General features: G+C 39.6%; 6 protein-coding genes and 1 long non-coding RNA gene across 9 annotated transcripts in view; 3 read left to right on the top strand and 4 right to left on the bottom strand.

Moving 5' to 3' along the window:
* The window catches only part of LOC111262704 (inositol-tetrakisphosphate 1-kinase), a 27688-nt gene extending 24691 nt beyond the window's left edge, over positions 1-2997 (bottom strand). Inside the window, exon 1 of one of the 2 annotated variants that reach the window (XM_086969297.1) lies at positions 960-2997. In XM_086969297.1, the coding sequence (XP_086825423.1) occupies positions 960-1066 (107 nt within the window). In that variant the 5' untranslated portion in view covers positions 1067-2997. The remainder of the gene's footprint in view (positions 1-959) is intronic. The other variant, XM_022837173.2, reaches the window with a different exon arrangement.
* Positions 2998-3510: 513 nt separating this feature from the next.
* LOC111262710 (protein disulfide isomerase Creld2-like) lies at positions 3511-8374 on the top strand. Its single transcript, XM_022837184.2, has 3 exons — positions 3511-4067; positions 5747-6659; positions 7876-8374. The coding sequence occupies exons 1-3, from the start codon at positions 4006-4008 to the stop codon at positions 8062-8064; spliced, it is 1164 nt and encodes a 387-aa protein (XP_022692919.1). The 5' UTR covers positions 3511-4005; the 3' UTR covers positions 8065-8374.
* Positions 7448-7989, bottom strand: LOC111262715 (uncharacterized). The gene is made up of 2 exons (XR_002681802.2): positions 7849-7989; positions 7448-7588 (listed from the first exon to the last, which is right to left on the bottom strand). It is a non-coding gene; the product is annotated as an uncharacterized LOC111262715 (long non-coding RNA).
* A 408-nt stretch (positions 8375-8782) lies between the features above and the next one.
* On the bottom strand, positions 8783-10720 carry Archease (protein archease). Its single transcript, XM_022837188.2, has 4 exons — positions 10477-10720; positions 9951-10237; positions 9671-9817; positions 8783-9308 (listed from the first exon to the last, which is right to left on the bottom strand). The coding sequence occupies exons 2-4, from the start codon at positions 10143-10145 to the stop codon at positions 9156-9158; spliced, it is 495 nt and encodes a 164-aa protein (XP_022692923.1). The 5' UTR covers positions 10146-10237; positions 10477-10720; the 3' UTR covers positions 8783-9155.
* A 258-nt stretch (positions 10721-10978) lies between these two features.
* Positions 10979-15764, top strand: Rnmt (RNA guanine-7 methyltransferase). 2 transcript variants are annotated; one of them, XM_022837185.2, is made up of 7 exons: positions 10979-11120; positions 11640-11826; positions 12348-12508; positions 13682-13851; positions 14119-14223; positions 14545-14917; positions 15317-15764. In XM_022837185.2, the coding sequence occupies exons 1-7, from the start codon at positions 11109-11111 to the stop codon at positions 15383-15385; spliced, it is 1077 nt and encodes a 358-aa protein (XP_022692920.1). In that variant the 5' UTR covers positions 10979-11108; the 3' UTR covers positions 15386-15764. The 2 variants fall into 2 exon arrangements, with proteins under 2 accessions (XP_022692920.1, XP_022692921.1); XM_022837186.2 differs by having other exon boundaries at positions 10979-11345.
* A 124-nt stretch (positions 15765-15888) lies between these two features.
* Positions 15889-18556, bottom strand: LOC111262713 (PSME3-interacting protein). Its single transcript, XM_022837187.2, has 2 exons — positions 18393-18556; positions 15889-17001 (listed from the first exon to the last, which is right to left on the bottom strand). The coding sequence occupies exon 2, from the start codon at positions 16980-16982 to the stop codon at positions 16233-16235; it is 750 nt and encodes a 249-aa protein (XP_022692922.1). The 5' UTR covers positions 16983-17001; positions 18393-18556; the 3' UTR covers positions 15889-16232.
* Positions 18557-18696: 140 nt separating this feature from the next.
* LOC111262709 (deoxynucleotidyltransferase terminal-interacting protein 1) lies at positions 18697-22445 on the top strand. Its single transcript, XM_022837181.2, has 6 exons — positions 18697-19550; positions 19771-20072; positions 20277-20624; positions 20934-21299; positions 21682-21847; positions 22180-22445. Exons 1-6 carry the CDS (start codon positions 19424-19426, stop codon positions 22377-22379), a joined length of 1509 nt encoding a protein of 502 aa, XP_022692916.1. The 5' UTR covers positions 18697-19423; the 3' UTR covers positions 22380-22445.
* The last annotated feature ends 6 nt before the right edge of the window (positions 22446-22451 follow it).

The following is a 22451-nucleotide window of genomic DNA, read 5'->3' as shown; positions in this document are numbered from 1 at the left end:
ATCAGATAGATACATAGATGTAGGATAGATAGATAGATAGATAGATATAGGATAGATAGATATATAGATCCTATGTCTATCTATCTATCCTATGTCTATCCTATGTCTGTCTATCTATTCTATGTCTGTCCTATATCTATCTATCTATCCTATCAGATAGATACATAGATGTAGGATAGATAGATAGATAGATATAGGATAGATAGATATATAGATCCTATGTCTATCTATCTATCTATCTATCTATCTATCCTATATCTATCTATCTATCTATCTATCTATCTATCTATCTATCTATCTGTCCTATCAGATAGATACATAGATGTAGGATAGATAGATAGATAGATATAGGATAGATAGATAGATAGATATAGGATAGATAGATATATAGATCCTATGTCTATCTATCTATCCTATGTCTGTCTATCTATTCTATGTCTATCCTATATCTATCTATCTATCCTATATCGATTTATCTATCCTATGTCTGTCCTATATCTATCTATCTATCTATCCTATGTCTATCCTATGTCCATCCTATATCTATCTATCGTATCGTATCGTATCCTACCTATCTTATCTATCCTATCTATCTATCGTATCGTATCATATCGTATCCTATCTATCTTATCTATCTTATCTATCTATCTATCCTATCGTATCGTATCCTACCTATCTTATCTATCTATCTATCCTATCTATCTATCTATCGTATCATATCGTATCCTCTCTATCCTATCTATCTTATCTATCTATCTATCTATCTATCCTATCCTATCCTATCTAATCTAACTTCTGTTTAACACCCACGCATATCAAGAATAACAAAGACGTCGAAACTTTGTAGTGGTTCCCTTTTATATTTAAGTTGTGATGATAATGTTATATTGTATCAAGCAACTTGTAAAAGTAAATAAAATTGTTAAATTAGATGGGCAGTGCAACAGCTTTCTACTAACCTGAGATGTTTCCTGAGAACTTTCGGCGAAACATACTTCTCTTTTTTATCAGGCCACCAATAACCGACTCGCTGCATCGGTCCCTGTGAGCCGTCTGTTTGGTCCATGCTGCTAAGTTGCCAGACACGGCTTGGTTTTTCCACAATACGTTTTCCGCCGGAATTACCGTGTATCACGTCTAAGACATGGGAACTCGTGCTAGTAAACCTGCTACCATTTTTTTCCCACACGTCGTGACAATATGAACATTATACGTCAAGGCACTGATTGCGCTGTGATTTTACTACCCAGTCCTGGGTTTGTTTTTCCACCACAGTTTGCCCTGATCAGTTCATCTTCATCGGATTAATGTCCCAGAGCAGTCTGGTATTCGCCGAGTCTGCACAAAAGATACTACTTCTCTCAGATACACGTTAAATTTTGATGTGTACACTGTTACTCTCTCATATAGATCCATGTAGATTTTTGTAAAAACAGTTAAACGAAGTGGCACATCGTGTAACAGTCAAATTATTATTAACCGTTTACCCAGACAAAAACTACTAGCACACAGTAACTACAGCCTTATGTTTCTTCCTTACTTGTATTCACCCACTCTCATTTTGTATTTTCCCTTTCTTGACCGCGATTGACTGATTGAAGCGCGATTAATCAACTGTTGATGTAGCTACGACCACTTCTGTTGTTTGGATATTGTACTATAGCACAAACAAGCGTCTCTGCTTCAGCAAACCTTCTTTAAGATGTTCTGCGGCCGCTCGTTTCGTTAGTTATTCGATGTAGCTGTCCGTTGAATAGCTCCAAAAACAATAAGTCAAGTGGCAACGCCACACTCATTTACCTCCTCTATGCACTGCGGCAACCCATCCCATCGTAGAGTGCATTATGCTCCTCAAATGCTGTGTGCGGCTATCGTTTGGATCGTCACTCCTTGTTTGCGGTGGTCTTTTCCACTAACCTGTTCGTGTCTGTTACAAGCAATGAGGAATGGGCAAGCAGCTGCTAGAGGGCTGACATCTGTAGCCAATTGCTGGATTGAATGGGTACGATATTACGATCCGATTCGGCCAACGCTAGCATCGAGTCGTGCAATGAACGACCGACGAACAGTTTACGAAAAGAGCAGAGTATGAGAAGACCGCACGGGCTACTGCCGCGGCAAGATGTTAGCGGCTGCTACTTTGTAGTATTAGCGAGTCCCTTCCGCCTTTCGCGCGGGCAAATATGCCCCTCTTACACTGAAACCAGGGGTCGCCATGACCGTCGTCGCTCCTTGGTGGAAAGAGACTCTAGACTGGGGAAGAGTGGAGACGCAGCAGCAGTGGAAGCAGCAGACAGGAAAGCTTCTGGTTAGGTTGTGGAGTCTGACTAGGTGAATGCATAGTATTTACTCCAAAAACTTTAAAACCTTGATAGTTGCTTAAGTCAAGGCGATGATAAAAATCAATGGGGTAATATATTGTTTGCAGGTTAGTAATTGCTTGTCCAGGTCCTCGATCCAGGCCGAGCAATCTGATAGCCTTTTAGGGGATGAGGCAACCAAATTAAGCACCAATGATGTGGACAACATCGTGCGTGCACGCCGTATTATCTAATAGTAGAGAATGCCACTTAGTCGTCTGAGTGCTTAAAATCTACACGACTGTCTGCTCGTAGATTTCACAAAGATTTTAAGGAGAATCTCACCATCTGCGCACAGAACTCTCTGAAAATCCAACCCTGTTAGCAACTCGTTTTTCATTATTCGAGGCACTAATACGAATGCAGTGAAAAAAATACGCACGTGCCTCTCTTGCTCGGCCCAGTTCACCGCTATGGGACACAATCACTATCGTCATAAGAGGGGAAGCAAAATCAAAATGAAACTGAACAAGTGGATAACTCGGCAGAAACAGCGCAGTTGGATAACCCGTCACCACTCTAGAATAATGGATGATATTTCCCGGAACTTTATTGCTGGCTCACTAACCGGCTACCATCGCTTTGTTTTCCGTATAGCTAGCATTCAGCCACATAATACTTTGCCTTTTTTTGGTTCTCTTACATGACCAAACCCAAATTGAGCTGGACAACAAGCACACTATCAGCGGTCATCAAAGAAGGTGACCGTCGTCAGTCAGCAATAGAATCGCAACTGCAAACCGTTCATTTCGGACAAGTGACAACACCCTTAACAGTACAGTCAATACTGCACACAATACAACATGATGGAAGACACTATCATGGGAGCTGTAACTCATGAAAATAGAGGGATAGACAAACCAATTTGAAAAAGCCCATAACCGATTTCCAAAACCAGTTTACCCTATACCTAATCTCTTTCTGTAACACGAAAATCGGGGACAACAACAACGTTGTCCTTCGTCTAAAACACTCGTCCGTCTCTAAGCTTCTTCTCGAATTGACCACATGTTTGCCGCCTCTCAGCTGATAGGCTGGGGGCGCGAACAGCAAGCGAATTGGAGCGAGAGGTCTGCAACGGCTCTGTCTCTCAGCTAAACAATGGCGCCGATAGAACTAGGCAGACAGCGAGGGACAGCCGCTCCCGGCGGCTGTAGCAGCACGGTCAATAACAACAGCAGCATCCGCAGAAGCAGTAGCTGTAAAGCAGGCGAAACAAACGAGAGGTGCATTGTAAAGCCAAACCCGGACGGGCCAACAGGCAACAGACCATTGAACCGCTGGTTACGTTTTGCGCCCTATGGTGAGCATTCGCCGTAATTTACGTCGGCCCTGTGTGTGTAATTCGTCTGTGTAAAAGGAGCCCAGAAAAACTGTAGGACAAAAACATAGTACAACTTCGTGTGACACTCGTGTGCGTGCCGGCCCTGTAGAAAGAACTCTCTGGGCCGGTGATAGATTTGAGCAAAGCTCAAATCGAATTTGGACTAACAAAACATTTTCAAGTTAACTTTCGACGCGAGTATCGAGATTGAGCAGAGTACCGTTTCTACCTGTCTACGCGTTGTTCAGCATTAGTTAGAATCGTATATGGTAGTATTTGTCTACAGGTCGGCACTGGGAGAAACTTCGGTTACGGCGCATAATGAGATTCATGCACACGACGACCGACTCATCGGTACACATTAATGCTAAAACAAGCATCGGGTAAGCTGCAACTTTACACTGTGTACGAAGAATATTGTGGGTTGCTACGACGATAATAATCAAGTGGTCATCGAACGAGTATGAAATATCTGTGCATTTCTATGTACGTTGGCCCATCTTAACAGCTTCTGTTGGGAGTGGCAGAGGTGTCGCTAGACGACAACTGATCTCATACAACTGACTGTATTCACACCAGACTGATACAGAAAGAAAGTGTCTTTGTAGCTCACGCTGTTCGTAGACAGCCACTGGTGTCTATTGCCACTCAGCGGATGAGCGACTAGAGCAGTGCAGATAAATATGTGTGAGCTTTTCCAAAAAAGAGATTGTTATTTGAAACAGGATAAAAGAGGGGAAAACATAAAGGACGCATGACAATAGATTAGAATCAGCTGTGCCAGAATCGGATGTGGTTGGTCTCATTGGGTCGGCTGTCCGACTACTTGACCTCCTTCATAACTGCATCACTCCAACAATTTGAAGCTTCCAAATGATCTGTGTCATTAACGAAGCGATGTTTTGGTAGAGACTATAGGCGGCCACGCGTCTAGATAGTCTTAATAAGGGAGATTCTTTATTGACTACGCGTATAGAAACATATTCCGTAAGGTAGTTGATTTAGAATAGGACTAAATTGCTTTGAAAAGGCAATCGGAAATAAGATACGGCGACAGTAAATTTTTCACATAAATCATGGAAATCCTATTTAGGCTGGGGTATATTTCAGGACGTGGACTTAAATTTAGCGTGATTACTGACGTTAATGTTTGTTTAAGAAATTCGAAGCGTTTTTCACTTTAGCATTTATTCTATTAGAGTAACTTATGGGAATCAGTAGCAACATATAAAATAACGTTTGGCCGAACCCGACTCCCTCATCGCGCAGAAAAATCTACGATAATCTAACGACTATCGTAGCGAGGCTCAAACTAACGCGCGGCTTAGCGACAACATCAGTCACTTTTCTAGACTATAACCATAACCGAACTTCAATCACAAAATGTCAACTTGATGCGTTTGCAGATTATAGTCCCTCTCTTAGTCAGCATTACACTTAGCAAATATACATATTGCATCGGCTAAGATCACAGAGCGAAGAACAAAACAGACCACCAACTGCATGCTCAATCTCAGAATGCTTAATATTTTTTTTATATTTAACTTGATGTCCTTACATCGGATAATACTTGAAGTGTAGAATCAGGTGCCGCACTGCTCGCATTCGTTCCACCTACGTTTTTTTCTTGACCAATATATTGTAATTCATCCGACTTACATTTTGAAAGACGGAAAAGAAGTCAAAAATTATTCCGAGTTCCCATAGTCATTTCAATGATACAATTCATAATCACTTGAGGTAGACTCTTTATTGTTACCGAGAATACGTACAGCTCAAACAACTTTTTTTTTGTCAATAACGTAATATGATAATAATAACATAATGATACTTATGTGGAAACATTAATATGTTTTCACATAAATATCAGATACTTCAGATATCAGATACAGGGACTTAAATAGCTTTTAATTAACTTACCCTCATTGGCGTTGCTTTTCAAATGCCATCGTATGTAAGACAAAACCAATTTATAAAACAATTCGTAATCATAACGTGACCATTCATATGCCGGATTCATCAAACTGTGCTTTTCTTGCCTATTTGTCGCAAAACTTTTCAGAATTATATGGATACTGCCTGTCCTGCTTCCGTCAGCCTACCCGCAGACCCTCGGTTTCAGAGCCTCCACTGTCGGCAGAGGCTCGGATGAGCGTCTGCCACCGTGCGCAGCCTGTAGGATGGTCGCCGTAGAGTTCCTCAAGGGTCTCGAAAAGACCCAGCGAAACAAGTTCGAAGGTGGTGACGCTGCTTACGAAAAGGAGCGAGGCATGAGGTACGAGGACTCGGAGGTACGGTTGATCGAAGTTCAGGAGGCAATGTGCGATGATATCAAGAAACACGCAGGACAGTGCAGGGACCTTAAAGAGGAACACGAGCACCTGCTCGAGGAATGGTATCACGGACTGCGGAAACATGACAGTAAATCGCTCGACAGATGGCTGTGTGTCGAGCAGCTCAGCGTATGTTGTGATAAAGGCTATTTTGGCCCGGAGTGTACACCATGTACGGGGGGCGCGGAGAAACCCTGCTCAGGCCATGGTACTTGTCGGGGCTCTGGCAGCCGAAAGGGTAATGGCACATGTAAATGTCATAAGGGGTACCAGGGTGAGCTGTGTGACCAATGTACGGATGGCTATTTCCTCAATTCGACAGCGAGCCAATGTAGCGCTTGCGATAAGTCATGCGCTACATGTCGTGAGACAGGCTCAAAAGGCTGTGTTGTATGCAAAAAGGGTTATGTACATACACAAGAGTGGGGCTGTTCCGATATAGACGAGTGCGTTGAGAGTGAGGAGTCGCCGTGTACAGGGAACACGTTCTGCGTGAACTACGAGGGCGGATTTCACTGTCTTGAGTGCGATAAAACTTGTCTGGGCTGTTATGCCGATGGTCCCGATAACTGTGTGAAGTGTGCTAAAGGCTACGTACTCAACAAGGGCGTCTGCACGCAACAGAGGCTTAACAGTGTGCAGGTAAGTTATTAAAACGTTATAGAAGTAGGATAAACACTGCGTAAGCGTTTTATGCAAAGCATGCAGACATGCTATAACTACAAAAACTACATTGGCGGATTGGTTTTAACTTCCTCAATACAGCTAAAACATTAAAATTATTCTTTCTTTCGATTAAACATGTTCCAACTTAAAAATTGTAGTCGTGTGATTTCTAAACTATTGACAGTGTGTATTTATAAAGTGAGTTGTATAAGACCATTAAGCAGAACACTGTTGTTGCATTTACTGAAATAATATGTATCTTGGTTGGAATATTGACGAGCGAAATTAAGAGAACCCACTTATGAGTAGGTATTGATACCCTGGCGGGACAAGAAATCACCCAGAGCATAAACCAACAATTAGGACCCTAACACTTGCAAGCAATTATCTTGTTTACACTTATCGATTTTCGTTCTCATTTAGCAAATGTTGCTTAGCCAGTTGTTTTTAAAACCAGCATAATGTACGGCTTCCATACCATTAAAGTTAGCTTAGCCTAGAAAGACCACAGTATCATTATACCTTATCCTTAACCTATTGATCCTTATTGAATTACGGAAAACTATCGCTGAAAGGAATAAATTTAGAAAGAAACCAAAAATAAACTTCTTTTCGGTATCGAATTCTACGCCTTCAACAATCGTATTCAGAGCAATTAGTTAAAGCAAATTTTTAACCCCTACCTAACGATCTTCATGTTTCCGCTGGGCTTAACTCACTACATTCACTTAACTCTTTTTATACTTTACTAATGCAACGAATAATTGGAAAATGGAAACCTGGCTATCTCGTTTATTTATGCAAGCTTAAAGCTAGATATTCTGTTACCACATATGCCCACACAGCGGCTTAGACAACTAAGCTCCTCGTTGAAGGATGATAAGGAAGCGTCACTGCTTCGAATCCTGCCAAGAACGTAGATATTACACAATTTGTGTGTTAGTCAGAAAGTTATATTATATATATAATCTATCTATAACTTTATATATGGCGTCGCAACAAGTTAAAAAACAGCACAACTAAACAAACAGTTGTCTTCTTGCAATTTTCTAAGATATATTCATATTAAATTGCTCCAAATGATACTTTAGCATAAGGCAATCGTTTCTATAAAAAATAGAAGTAATTGTTATAGTAACGATAATAATAATTTAAAAAATCTTACTCGCTCTGCTTGTGTTATTGTCTTAAGGTAACGCTAAGTCGATGGGCTGTCCACCTAGGTTTAATCATCTGTACAGTAATCATCTCGAAGAAGTCGATCACCCTCTCATCGGCAATTGGCGCTTGCGTAGCCATGTACATTGGAGCCTCTGAGTATACAACTGGAGAATGGGAGAACTTCGACGTGCAGAAGTTCATACGGAGCTTTGCCGGCTAGTAACAATTTCTATTGACAACCTACTGTAGATAAATGTAGAAGCAAGTAACAAAGATAAATGCGAGCTGAATGCCTCCTAATGAATCTACTGTACCAAGCGTTAACCCATTGCACACTGGGTAGCTAAGGGAACTTATTTAAGATAGTTATAGAAATAGACAAGCTTTACCACCTGCGCTGTGGGGTTCACCCTATTAACGCAGTACCTATTGACGCAGGGTGCTAAAATCAGAAGCTTGAGCTATGTTACTGTAAATTGGCCGGTGAATGATGTATGAAGCCTAGCTAATAAAGAAACGTGCAAATCTGAGTGAAAGCAATGTCATTGCAGTTAGAAGTGTACTTTTGTAATTTAAATGAACCTTTATGTACACAGTGATAATAAAAAAAATAAACAACCGAACTTCACAACTGGTGCCTACATGTGGATAAATATAGCATACTTAACAGACCTAAATACGTTTGTACAAAATATAACCATCGCCTATAGCTTTGTCGACGCTAAGTCAGTTATACGATAGCAGAAGCATTCCTGACGTGTTATACCAGCAGTCCTACAGTAAACATCGTGTTTAATACTGAAGGTAGCCCTGAAGGGCCGTGGAAACAAATTGTAGATTTTTGTTCTGTATTTATCTAGGTATACATATGACAACTGATCATTTAAAAGAACTACAACTAATTCACTAATTACTACTTTAATAGAGAAAATACCTAATTGCAAATGACCGGATTTAGTTTATTATAAAAAATTTAATAATTAGAGGTAGAGAAAATTAGGCTGAACAATGCTTACTTTTTTTAGTTATTTAAGAGGCTCATTTTCATTTTACATAATAAAAATGAGTTCTATCACTTTCATCAGTAAGTGAATTCAACGGGTTCTGTTAGCATCTTCTTTATATTCGATGTAGCCTTCGGTACGATAAGGGAGACTTTTCATCCAGGTACTTTGCATTTTATGGCAAACATTAGTTTACGAATGCGTCTCAAACAATGAAGATACATACATCCATGAAACCGTTGTTGAATCGCACATAGCTAACCTTTATATCAGCGCAGTTTCTAAAAAAGTACATTAATTTTCGGACTTAGATGTCAATAATAACGAACACTTCATGGTGATCAGGTTTGTCCCACACCTGCATATTGGAGTACGTAATTGCCTTCACTTCCGTGCCCTGGGGATGTTTTGCAAGATCGAAACGTTCCCCATATGCTCGACATCTTATTGTGAAGTTTGCCTGCAATATAATAGATCAGCACTATCAATTGAATTTCATTATCTAAGTGTGATGTTTCACCAACTTTGGCCAACAGCGGACGAAACCTATTTAGTAAGCATCAATATTTGGTTAAACTTCAGTTTGCTCAGGTTAGTGGATGAAAAAATGACAAGAAAAGAAGAAGACGGCTCATAATCAACGAAGTCACTTTACTTACGGATTCATAGCTAGGTAATGTAGCACGTGACAAACACACATAACAGATATGTATGTAACAAATTAATAGATATTAATTTGTATTCTTGAAAGTATTTGTATTCTACAGAATAAAATAATAGCTTACAGATAGCACCAAGGATATTACAAGCATATGAACTCACCTTATCAAAGAGGATAATTTCTACTTTACGTGCAATAAAATTGGGTTCAGTTGAAAACGAATATAAGAACTCGTCAAGGTAATTAAAAAGAAGATTTTCCATATCTGTTCCAGACACCGTAAGATCCATGTGGCCAAGCAGCTCAACCTGTATTAAAATATGAAATACATGGTTATAATGCTATGAAATCAAAATTATGACCACGACAGTGGAAGTTGTGGGGTTCTCCAAAAACAATTAGCTTTAAGACGATTAATGGACTGTAATTTTCCACGCTTACCTTTTCAATTTCGGTCATGTAGCCGAACATCGCGATAGCCACCTGTTCAAAACATTTTTTGAGGTCGGGTCCCCACGCGTGAAGTTGCACATCAGCCGTATGATCGAGATATTCATATTGAATTTTAGGAAGAAATAGCTCTATTGCCGTTAATTCGCGTTCGACGAATACGCGTTCTTCGCAAACCTCCTCCATGATATAAGAATGCTTTTCAGATTCGAATCTTGCTATTTGAATAGGCTTTTGTGTCCTATATTGGGTTTTTGTGGAATTATATGCGTGTCTTCCTGATACAGACGCAAAAAACAATCATGTTATGATCCGAATACACTGCTCAAAACAGTAGCTTGTGGTGAAATGCCATTATTAGGATTAAGCTTCGTTAAATTTGACTTTTTTCTCGCGTTGACGTCATCCAAGTTTATCCAATCATTTACAATGTGTTACTTGTGACATCAGGCGACCAAGTAACTAGGAGTTGGTTACTTGCGAATTCGAGTCATCCGTATAGTACCGGCACAATTACCTTGAATGATTAACACATATGACAAATGTCATTTGTCAAGTCAGGCCTTTGTTCTCAGTCCCAATGCCCTTATGTATCGACTAGTGCTGCTTAACACGTAACAGTATACTTCTGCTTTCTATGTCCTACGTTCGAAGGGCGCAACATTTTGCATACAAGATTGGCCGAAACACGTGCATAGCCTTCAGAGCAAGTTTGTTCAGACAGGTACCACTATATTATATCGAATGTTTCGAAAATGGCGCCCTGCACAATGCAATGTGTTGACTTTATTACTGAAATTTTTGCTCGGACACGTATCCGACGACCGTGGATCGGAACTTGTACCCTTCAAGCCGAAAAACAAATTTTAAGCAGATCTCCTTATATTGCAATAAAAACAGTATAGTTTACTTCCTAGAAGAAACCGACTTTACAATAACCAGAGACGTTTGGTCGCTCCAAAACTGCGTTCCGCCGATTAGATGCCTCGTAAGAATAATAAAATAAAGTGGAAAGGGAAGACTCGCATATTACTGGCGCAAATATAGCGCGTTGGCATCAGCTGAGATTACCGGGATTTGTTTGTGAAATGTTTTGCGGGTTTTTACGAATTTTTCCGTGACAACAAGTAAAGTACTAACAACAAAGACATGAGTGACCAAGTGAGTGCCTTTGGCCAATGCAGCGTCCGGAAGTTCATTTTTAGAATTCAAATGTGCACTGATTCTGTTGTCGTGCGGTTTTTGTTGTGTTTGATGTCAGTGAAAACATACAGTTAACCTGATCTTCCCCACGTTGTCGTGACAGCCCAGCATATGATATACATCAAACAAACGATGGCGCGCTATACATTAGCACCTTTAAAAAATATAATTTAATGCTGCATGGTAATAGTTTATAAATTAATCACGTAGAATGTTTACACTAATTTAAAGCGATAACGGTCATTTACTCGAGCTATTCAGAAGGTTGTTGTCACTCAGAGATTTCAATATTAGCATTAGAAGAAACAGAAAACCTGTATAAACTTACGGTCTCTTCAAATATGCTGTAAGATTAAGACGTATTTTAAGACTGTGTAGCTTTTTTAACAGTGAGAAAGAGAAGCTACTACATTAGCGAAAAATTAAACGTAGAAAAAATGGTCAAATAAGCATTACCTTCCTTTAAACATTTCATAGCACCACGGGCACAAAAAGTTTGAAGTGCGCTCTGGAGATTCAGCGAAGATTGTTTCCAATACTGGTCTCGCACCTGTCGTTGCACAACACTACAATTCGCTGCCTGATCAAGGTCGTGAAGGCAGAAAAGAATCGCGTATCTTCCATATGCGTTCCTTTAACAACTGGGTGAAATCAATGCTTATCAGTGAGTTCAATGCATCTGAACGCATTTTATTAGTACTATAACCGATCTATGTGTGATGGCACTAATGGTAATACATGACAATCCTACAAGTATAATATAAACCCAACTTTATTTTATGATCGCATATACATTTCTATCAAATAAGATACCTGAAGCCAATACTCAAGCTTGTTTAGCTAGAATCGTTCTGTTCAACGTAAGCTATATGTAATTGGCACAAAAGTATGAATTGCCAAAGAGATAGCGAACAAAGGTGCACGACCATTAATTTAAAAAAAAATCGACTTCCCGGCACGAAGGGCATTCGAGGGCCCGTGTAATAGCTCTTAAGCTAGATCGTATCAATAAGATAATGCATTTATTCGAACTGCAAACATTAAAAGCATAACCGAAATGAAGGTTTATTGTAATCCTAATGGAAGCTTTGTATAAACAGAATAGTAAATAAGTTGATGAAGATGTTGTTATAAATAGTACAATATCGGCTAAAAGTAGCCTTATTGTGTGTGGCCATGTTCCAGAGGAATTTATTAAGCGGGCTCGTGAAAATCCTCATATGTCGCAAGGAGCTTTTCGTGTCCTCGACATTGGTGCAGGAAAAGGCGGCGACCTGATGAAGTGGCAAAAGGGAGACATCAACCATCTAGTCTGTGCTGATATTGCAGAAACGTCACTACAACAGGTAAAACGGTTATGTGATGTGCAGTACGCGGTGTCTAAATTCAGGTAAATTTTAGGAGCTGCTTGTCATAACAGGTGTGCGGTCATCCTAGTAGAGGAAAAAAGTCAGTTCCTTTTAGAATAGAGCAATAAACTAGTGACAGCAACAAACAGTACTTCGTTTTTGAAATTTGACCAAGAATCAACGATTATCCAATTTCTTCGTCCCTTTTTACCCAAAATCGACAGCGCATGCTGTTGCCAGCTTAATGCGGCTTCTAAAAAATCTAAGAGAGATTTCTGCGAGATAATCTGAAAAATTCTCCACACGATTTAAATTTGAACGGAAAAAATTACCAGAATTCTAAAGGGGGAAAATTACCTTTTGTACCTTTGTGCACATTTTGGGCTGTTGGGCTTTTTTGAGGTTTTCCATTTTTGGGACTACAGTCAACCCAAAATGCATTTGCGCTAAAAATTTTTTTGTATGTAGCGTCTTTTAGCGATATTTTGACGATGGTATATCTACTAACATTGAAATACACCAAGTTACTATTACAAAAGGTTATTTGAGGATTAAAAAAAGTGTATTCTGAAATTTAGTGGTGAATGTTTATATTCTAAATTGGAGTGACAATCCTAGGGAATGGTAATCACATGAAATAATCATTACTGGCGAAAATGACGCTTCTGGTACATGACAAAATTTCATAGAAATACATACATATTTTTTGTTTCGATACAGCCTTAAGAATGTGCAAGAAAAATTCCGGATTTAAATATCGCATCCTATATATATATATATATATATAGAAGAGGAAAATCAGTCTGACCATAACGCACCGCTTGACTTGCTATTTTTCCATACTCTACAAGATATGTAGTATTCATCTTTGTATAAAACAAATGAAACATTTTTATATATCGCAGTTTTATTATAAATATTTCTCTCCGTCTGTATAACATATGCCTCGATTGTATTCTACGATTATGTACTCAAAAATCTAACTAATTTCTCTAGAAACAATACTTCGAGAGTAGAGAATCAAGGGGTGAATCAATCCTGCATTAGTTATTGTTACCAATTCAAATTTCTTGGCTTCACGATACGAATTCGTGTGATTCTGGTTTGAACTTACTTAGTCTGTCGAACAATCTGTTAAATGTTGTGATTACTTCATTGTTTGCGATTTAGGCAAAAGAGCGTTATATGGATAACCGAAATCGTGCGGTTCGTTTGGGTTTCGACATTTTCGAAGCAGAATTCGTCGCGGCAGATTGTACGAGGGAGAGGCTTGCCGATAAATACTCCCAATCGGATATTGTCTTCGATGTTGTATCATGCCAATTTACTTTCCATTATTGGTTAGTCAATCACCAATGTAGCCTTCATTTGGTACTACCACAGCATTATTTTAATCATTATACTACTAGTATTATTCCTTAGTACCTGGTTTCCATGTTTCAGCTTGTCTTTATCAATGTGCTATGGTAGTTGACTCTTTCTTGTCATGCTTACGTAGTTGATTTACGATACTTTATTTTCCATAATTTGCGTTTTCTTTAAAGCTTACGTAGTGCAGTGATTGTCATTAACTTCGCTGTATTCTGTGTGCTTTTCTATGCGAGCAGTTTCGAATCATTGACACAGGCTCGATGCATGATACGGAACATCTCCGAAAGGCTTCGGAAGGGAGGCTACTTTATCGGAACTACTCCAAACGCGTACGAGCTTGTGTGAGTGTTAGACTGCTGCGGTTTTCTATATTTTTTTCTAATTTTACTTCTGTGTTATATTCAGAGATGATCCATTTGTAGGCACTGTCAGTAGCGCCTATTAGGAAGATTAATTGGGGATACCTTTTGGAGGCAGGTGGTTTAAAAATACCCCGCTATATCTATTTTTTATGAGTATGAAAGCTTTACAACTTAACTTCGATAGTAAATTTGCTAAATTAGTGTTGCCATACATCTAAATATTCATGCGCTTATGGTTTCCTCAATACGTGTTCATTTGTTGTCCTACATTTATCTAACGTCGTCATCGCCGTCGCACAGACGCCGCCTCAAGGAATCTGATGAACTCAGCTTTGGTAATGATGTGTACACGGTCACATTTAGCTCAAAAGAAGATTTTCCGCTATTCGGCTGCAAGTACAATTTTCAGTTGGAGGGGGTCGTGGACTGCCCCGAATTTCTAGTCAATTTTGAAATGTTTAAAATTCTCGCACGCGAACAAGATCTTGAACTCGTTCAGCGATGGACATTCGAGGAGTTCTTCAATGATTTTCGTAACCAGGAAGGCGCCTCGCTGCTACAGAAAATGAACGCTTTAGAAACATATCCTGCCCACATAGGGGGGTCACTAGCCGGCCATGAGCACGACTACGTTCATGCACATGAAATTCACAAAGCGACGGGCAAACAATTGGTTAGTACCAGTCTGATAAAAAAAGGAGTAGTGCTAATGACAAAAGCAAAATGCACTGATAGGTAGTTCTCAAGCCTACCTTCGATAGCTTAGGTAAAACCGTACTACAGCGACCTAGACCGATTGAAGCAGACGTAGACTGACATCTAAATTTGCCATTGGAAATGCATAATTAAGCCAGCTTAGCGGCAAATGAGACTAAGATTTTATCAAAGGGTATAAGGAAATATATAGGAAAACTTTATTACTCAGTACCCAGATTTTCATCGCTTATAATGTGGCGAAGAGAGCTTACTTCCTAAATATGATAATACAGAATGTAAGAAGCAGAGCACATTGCTATTGCGTCGTGATTTTTTTGACGAGTTTCTGATATGGCCGTTTTGCCCATCGTTTCAGGGAACGCTTTCGAAGCCAGAGTGGGAAGCACTGACTGTGTATGTTGCATACGCATTCGTCAAGAAATAATGAATTACTAGAGTTTGTTGTAATCGGCTCATCAACCATTTGATTGATTATTCTTTCAGGAACGCGTTAAGCGACGCCCACTACCGTGTTGTCGAACGCTTTAAATGCGCGTCATGTGTATCGAGCCGTGAGTTACTTAAAGTTAATGGAAACGATAATACTTCAGTGGATGTAACGTAGTATTGAATAATATTACGTGACTTTTTTACCGTGATCCACAGTCAAGACGATAGAGGCGAAAAAAGTAAGAATGATGTGAACAAACAAAAAAAACTTTGAAACTGCTAATGGTATTGCCTCATATTAAGGCTTGCGTCATACAAATGGATTGTGTTAACACAGCAAATAAAACTTGTATAGAATTTGTATATGGTGAAAAGGCCTGCCTATTTTAAATTTGGAGCTATAGTAGAAATCATAATAAATACGGATTTTATACGATAATCACATTTAGCGGCTCAATTCGGCAATGAAAAAATAAATACAAAGAAAAAAGCGAAAAATTCACTGTGACAAGTAACGTTTATGCTCTGCATCTTTATATTATAATAACATAAATACTGCGAGTCCTGTCCATATATCCACGGAATTCTTCCTGAGCCTAGTTTCTCACACTGTTCAAGCTAACGAAACACTACGAATGGCATCGCAAAAGCTGCGGTACTTACGAGAAGCAAAAAAAAATAACTTTATTCTATTTAATACAAGGTTTGCTGCGTTTAGATTAACGGTGTGATAACGCCTGTTATCATATCATCATTATTCTTACTTATATAAACAAATGTATACAATTATTGGGCTTGTGAGGTCTATGTCGAAGGCGGCCGCTTGCGCATAGTGCAGTCTGTCATTGCTGATTAAGCTTTCTGCCGAGAAGATCTCGCACAGGCATGGTCAGCTCTTCTTCCGAACTGCCATTAGAATCTACTTCAGAGCTATCGGACTCGTAGTTGCCTAGACCAGGCAATACGCCAAGTACGCGCATCGTCTTCGTTGGTTGTCCTTGATCCGCTTGTTGTCTGTTAGAATTTATGTCACCCGATTCGGTCGCCGTTTGTTGACTATTGGACGCACTTTTATTGATTGAAGCGGTACCGCTGGTGCTATCAGCAATATTGGCGTCACTGACCTTTCTCTTAATCGCGCCTATGAGAAGCTTAGCTTGTGATTTCGTTTCTCTCTTTTCGGAGCTGAAATTCGTTGTTTTTTTTATGGGCTCAACCTTTTCGGGTTCCACAGCTGGTCTGGCAAATTGCGTGCGCAGCTTGAACTCCTCGAGCTCACGGCGTTCCTCCTCGCGCTGCTGGCGTTCCTGCTGAGCCCGAAGATCGTCGACTCGTTCGAGAAATTCAACCTCATCGGAATCAAGACCTTTGACGAGATTCTTCAATTGGCGTGACTCTTCGCGTTCGGCTTCTTTCTTCAAACGTTGTTCCTCGAGCCTATCAAAAAGTGGTCGCCTGTCGCTTACGTCCGGCTCGGGTGCGTCTTCTGGGTCATCCGGCCCCCGAACACGATCCCATTCCTCCTTGCGCTTTCGTTTAGCCTCTTCTACCTCTGATTCCGTTACGAACTTACTCAAGCTCACAGACGCCATTATGTTAAAATAGGTATCTCTTAAAATAAACAGAGAAAAATACAATATTAAGATAGATTAACACGCTCACGTCCGCAAACTGGAACAGCATGTCGCATGCAGATTTTATTTATATTAAGATATGCTTCTTTACCACCAGCAGACGTACCATTAGGATACTAGAAAACAGAGTATACTTCGAATTCGTTTCCTTTTCATAAAGTAGTATGAATAACGTAAATTTCGACATTATATTTGGAAAGCCCTCATACGTTTGTATCATGCGGGCAATAATACAACTACACTACAGCACTATAATCCACTCAGATGCTCAGCTGTGACATTATAACTTGGTTTCGCAGCGTGTAAAACTCACACTAATATGTTGGCAGGCAGCATAAAGTAAATTTGATATTCAAAATGCAAAGTAGAAGCGAAGAATCATTTTGTCTCTGTAATTTGTTCAGTATTACGTAATTCAATAACTATGCAATAAATATTTTTCTTATATACTATGTGTACATGAAAAGCGATCGTTCCATACGACAGCTATTCCGTAAATTGCTGGGGCTGCATTCAGGCCTGGGATTTCGGCCAGAGAGTTTGGCCCTATACAACCTGATTCTTACTCTACTAATGTTTGTCTAGCATGTTTTGTTTTTCCACAAGTCACGCTGCGCTCATCACTACACGGACTACACGGAATTCACATAGGGTTCTAGAGATATTTGAGTATCACTGGCTAACTGCACTGAAATAATGCAGCTTGTAAATACACTTATATTAGTAATACATAATGTGTTGTTTTTCTATTATATCATTATTTCAGCCGACGGACGCATGGTCTAGAACGGGCCTTTTTTAAGCAAGTATTCTATGACCTATTTCAAGGCAGTTTGTAACAGTAAGATCACAAACTAACCACGGAAAACAACCATGCACACGGAGCTTAACGATGAAAATGGTAGCTCCGTCAAGCATCTCCCATTGTCTAAACAACAATAAGTAATTTAGTTGTTATTTAAGTAACTTAGTTATGCTAACAAGACCTTGCACAAGTACGTCGAAATAGATAATCAGCCACTCCTATTACGGCATACATTGCACCGCAAAACTTCTAAGTAAAACTCTGTTAGCATTTGAATGAGAAGTTAGTCTAATGAAAGGTTTCATTACAATAATTTCTCATTTCATTATTACAGAATCATTAGGGAAAATATTACAAAACACATCGGTTTTTAGTAAAGATAATTTGTGATCTGGAAATGAGCTGCAAAGCATTCGTCAAAAGAAGTAAGCATGTCAATGCAGACATTTCAATTCATATTGTAACTTTTCGATAAGATATCACTTGCAAGTAAGCTCGCTATAACTATAAATCGTATTGACTAACTATAGTACAATCAATCAAGTCTTTCTTGACATACTCACATTATTTACGTAGATACCGTGTGGAAGCTTTTTTTTACCTAAAGAATACGCATTCACTTCACGATTAATGGTTCGGTCTCACTCAGTCTCCACACTTTAGTTGAACAACTACTCACTAATGTGTCCAACAATACAATGATTCGTTTGTTGACGTCGTGCCCTTCCCAGCGTTTAAATAACGGGAGCTAAATCGATTTATGGCGATATTTCTCGAAACAGAACAACTTCTTCCCTTGGCCATCGACTAAATGACGGAACGTACACCGAACTGCTCAGAAGAGCGCGAAAGCGGACCTACAAGATGAAACAAAGTTCTCGGAGAGAGTAGAGAAACGAACATAAATATACGACTTTGCTCCAACAAAATAGAAACGACATTTTGGTGTATGTTCAATATAAAAATATTTACATTAGCGTTTTTCACATAAGGGCGCTCTTGTGTACTGGTGTGTGGTTTGAGACTGGCGTGAATCAGAATCAACAATGTAAAAAGAAATAGCATTTTCGCGGAATCCGATGGTCCACAGTGGGCAGATGAACTTCATATGCGTTACAAAGAGCGAAGTATTAATAGAAAACACAGGAGTGGCAAAAAATGTTTGGGATAGCTTCGGTCCACATATTAAACGAAGCATATGCGGTGTACCATATGCAATTACTGAATAACAGAAATGTGCAGATTATGAATTTAAGTCGTCTTCCCTAAAAAAAGAATTCGATCATATGAAGATGTGAAAATCTCTGAATACCTTGTATTCTTCAAAGAAAGGGTGTCTTTTTTAGCCGAGCAGTTTCAATATCTCAGCGAAGTGGCCAGTTTCAACTTCATCCAGAATAGAAATTTATGACTGACTCTACTTGAATGTTATATTATATCAAGATTAGGCGTACGTCTCTAAAAAATGATATCATTTCAAAACCTGCATGGTGAACCTACATTCGACAACATCGAGTGCACAGAAAGAATCTGCTGAGAGTCGACCATGTTTTAGGTTTTATAGGTGAAACATAAAAGATCTTAACTAAAAACCATGCTACATAAAACTCCAATGATCCCGGAGATTCGGATTTATTCGCCGTCGGATAATGGGGAGCGTGACAGTTCTGATGAAGAAAGACGACCTTCAGAATCCCACAGCAACAGAAAAGAAAAAAAAGGTACACGAGATAATCATAAAACAATCATATAACACACGGTCAACATTAGTTTATGTTGATTCGATCCGATGGAAGACCTATATCTGCTTTGTCAACTTCCTATCGAATGAAGCTGTTATTTCTTTCTAAGGTAATGCATCTGTCCATTTTATTTGTTCTGTTAAAGCTGCTAAAAAGTTAATTCCATACACATTTTATTTACCTCACCGCTGTCCTGTAGGTCATCTATTCGAGCCAACAAGCGGCGCCGATGATGATAGCAACAGCTGTCCTAAATCCTTAAGCACTTCTTTGAACATCGTCAATGGAGTTTGCTATTTTGACTTTGAACCGTCGACGTGTGTTCCTTGGCAAGGCGTATTCAATATGCGCCCACAGAGTCTTCAGGCTATTGCATCGCTACAAAAAGGTCCTTCCATTCCACTTCACAAAGCGCGATTGGGCTGTGTTACTCCAGCTGCACGAAGTCTCGAAGTTCTCAGGGAATATCTTCAACCCAAGATTAATCAGGAAATTCGCAAGGTTAGAAATAAAATTCGGCATGCACCCAGTAGACATTTCCCAGATGCCTTGCGCATGTAATTCAATATTATCTTATAGCAAAACACGCCTTTGCTGTAATCAGATAGAGTTAGACAGATACGTTACTATAAAACCAAGCCCATGTTAGTAAGTGCTAAGTATTTACCTATATATTATATTACACTCTTCGTTTGATTTGTCTAGGTCATCGACAAGTACATGGATGAGTACTTCAAGCCAGGAATCGAGAACGTTCGCATGAATAATGGTGACAACTCGGTCGCTGAACAGCACCTACAAGCAGTTTGCAGGCAGATGTTGGAACAGGCGAAGAAGATGTTTTCCATGCAGCCGGTAGGAGTTCGTGGTGAACGAGGAACTAGCCCTTGTTCCGACCTTGAATCAGGCCGCAATTCGCCCATGCTCGGAGGAGAACTCGTAAGGAGAAAGCACTTCTCAAGACGTCATAGAACATCCCCCAATAGGGGTTACCTATCTGACTCAGAAAGTGATGCGAGTCAGATCAACACTTTATACGTGCCCAAGAAAAGGGTGAGACCTTAGTTGCAATGCCGAAGAATAAACAAAACTCTATTAAAGGTATTTTTATTTAAAACGGTTTAGCTTTGGAAGAAGTTTTGAATAGTGAATAAAGGGAAATAAAATTCGAAATATTTGAACAATAAGGCAAAACGACACAGATCGGTTAGTAGTTAGTGACCCTACCTAATATGAGACGTACAAACGCTAATGTTCAATTTTTAGCCCAAATATGTACATATAAATTGTGCACTGGTACAGTGATATTGCGTTTGACTATACGAGAGTTTAGCATAACGTCACTGTTGCGTTAATTTGCAGACAAACAAGACGAAAAGCTGGTCCGGCGGGTCCGGCAGATCAACTCCTGCGTCGCGGACCTCATGTAAATCTGGGGAGGCTATCAAGCGTGAAGGACCCCGGTGGGACCCAGCTCGTCTATCTACTGAAACGTTATTCGTAATGGGGGCCAGAGCCAACAAGGCACTTGGCCTAGGAGCACAGAGAGGTCGGCTGTATATGAAACATCAAGACGTGTTCCGCTATTGTGGAGATGCTGAAGACAAGCTATGGCTTTACGAGCAGAATCTCATGCCATCGGCAGGCGGAAGGGCTTTCCTATTATTACTAGATGATATTAAACATCTCGCACAGACCGAGGAGTACAAAGATGCTCCTGGCGTCCAGGTTCGGTGATCTACCATTATCTACCGACTATAATTATTACTGAGTTGATTGGAACGTTTGAGTCGGTGGTAATGACTCAAAGCTGTTAAAGAACGTTATTCTAAAATATAATTATCGTATGATGCTTCTATAGTACGGGTCGATGAATGCTACCAGTGAAATGTAACATAGTTAGGTTCTATTAAAAATAGACTTCGATTTAAAACTCGCCAGCAAATGTTAAAAACTTGTGTCACAAATAAGAATGATCGTTTATATCTAAAATAGTAGGATTATCGTTCACGCTAGTAGAGCTTTGTATTGGTTTGTGGCGTCAGTTTATTCATTTGAAAGAGAGTAAAAAGAAAAATTCGTTAAAAGTGTACTGGCTTAACTTATACAGGTCGACGACTTGGAGGGCTTCAAGGTTCCGGAATTTATGATAAACAAGATGCGGTCTTCGATGCTTTCTCTCAGGACAGACATTCCTGGCGGGGGTGGCAAGAAACGAAAACATAAGAGCCCTGTATCAGAGAGGTCGCAGGCTAGTTCCAATATCGACAATATTGGTATGTTATTAATGAAACATACTTGCGAAATTTATCTTTGATAAACTTGGGCTTTCGGTAGTAAAACTTCGTTGATTTCGTTGACTTGCTGACGATATCTTGTCGGATAAAAGCTACACATTATTTATTCTTCATTTGATGTCAATTCATTGTGAACGTTATATGAGTGTACTCGAAACCGAATAAATTCCTATAAGAGATATGAGGTTGAGAATATGTATCCAATGCGGGATTTTTCGCTGCCACCTAGTTGGCGGCGAAATCATGTATTATAGTCTTAAGTCGCAGAAGCGTTTAACTGTAACACATTCACTTCCATTTATGTCACCCAGGCGAAGTGAAACTGTCTCCACCTTGCACATCACCTCTAACTGCTGAAGAAGAAGAAGTTTTACCGGGTGAGGAAGGTGCGCTGAGTCAACTGCCGTCTCTACAGTTGGATTCGACGTGTAATTTGCATCTTTTAGATGAGCCCATCCTTCATGAGGAACCCGTCGATGAACAGGAAATAGCATTCATAGTTGACATTTAGTAATTGATACAACTACTTTGACCAACTTACATGCTCGATATTTCAATTAGGTAGGAAAATTAATAACTACAT

This window comes from Varroa jacobsoni, unplaced genomic scaffold (genome assembly GCF_002532875.2).
Source record: "Varroa jacobsoni isolate VJ856 unplaced genomic scaffold, vjacob_1.0 scaffold_694, whole genome shotgun sequence".
Classification (NCBI taxonomy): Eukaryota; Metazoa; Arthropoda; class Arachnida; order Mesostigmata; family Varroidae; genus Varroa; species Varroa jacobsoni.
Note: the sequence above shows the minus strand (reverse complement) of the source record. Positions and strands in the feature narration are given on the sequence as shown.

Bases quoted from the DNA above. Each gene is read 5' to 3' on its own strand.
- LOC111262710 (XM_022837184.2), top strand. From the start codon at position 4,006: ATGAGATTCATGCACACGACGACCGACTCATCGGTACACATTAATGCT. The intron at 4,068-5,746 runs GTAAGCTGCAAC...AAAACTTTTCAG, and splicing joins AATGCTAAAACAAGCATCGG to AATTATATGGATACTGCCTG. The intron at 6,660-7,875 runs GTAAGTTATTAA...TATTGTCTTAAG, and splicing joins AGAGGCTTAACAGTGTGCAG to GTAACGCTAAGTCGATGGGC.
- Archease (XM_022837188.2), bottom strand. From the start codon at position 10,145: ATGGAGGAGGTTTGCGAAGAACGCGTATTCGTCGAACGCGAATTAACG. The intron at 9,818-9,950 runs GTAAGCGTGGAA...ATTTTAATACAG, and splicing joins ACATGACCGAAATTGAAAAG to GTTGAGCTGCTTGGCCACAT. The intron at 9,309-9,670 runs GTGAGTTCATAT...ATTATATTGCAG, and splicing joins AAATTATCCTCTTTGATAAG to GCAAACTTCACAATAAGATG.
- Rnmt (XM_022837185.2), top strand. The intron at 11,827-12,347 runs GTGAGTTCAATG...GCCATGTTCCAG, and splicing joins GGTGAAATCAATGCTTATCA to AGGAATTTATTAAGCGGGCT. The intron at 12,509-13,681 runs GTAAAACGGTTA...TTTGCGATTTAG, and splicing joins CAGAAACGTCACTACAACAG to GCAAAAGAGCGTTATATGGA.
- LOC111262713 (XM_022837187.2), bottom strand. From the start codon at position 16,982: ATGGCGTCTGTGAGCTTGAGTAAGTTCGTAACGGAATCAGAGGTAGAA.
- LOC111262709 (XM_022837181.2), top strand. From the start codon at position 19,424: ATGCTACATAAAACTCCAATGATCCCGGAGATTCGGATTTATTCGCCG. The intron at 19,551-19,770 runs GTACACGAGATA...GCTGTCCTGTAG, and splicing joins CAACAGAAAAGAAAAAAAAG to GTCATCTATTCGAGCCAACA. The intron at 20,625-20,933 runs GTGAGACCTTAG...GTTAATTTGCAG, and splicing joins TATACGTGCCCAAGAAAAGG to ACAAACAAGACGAAAAGCTG.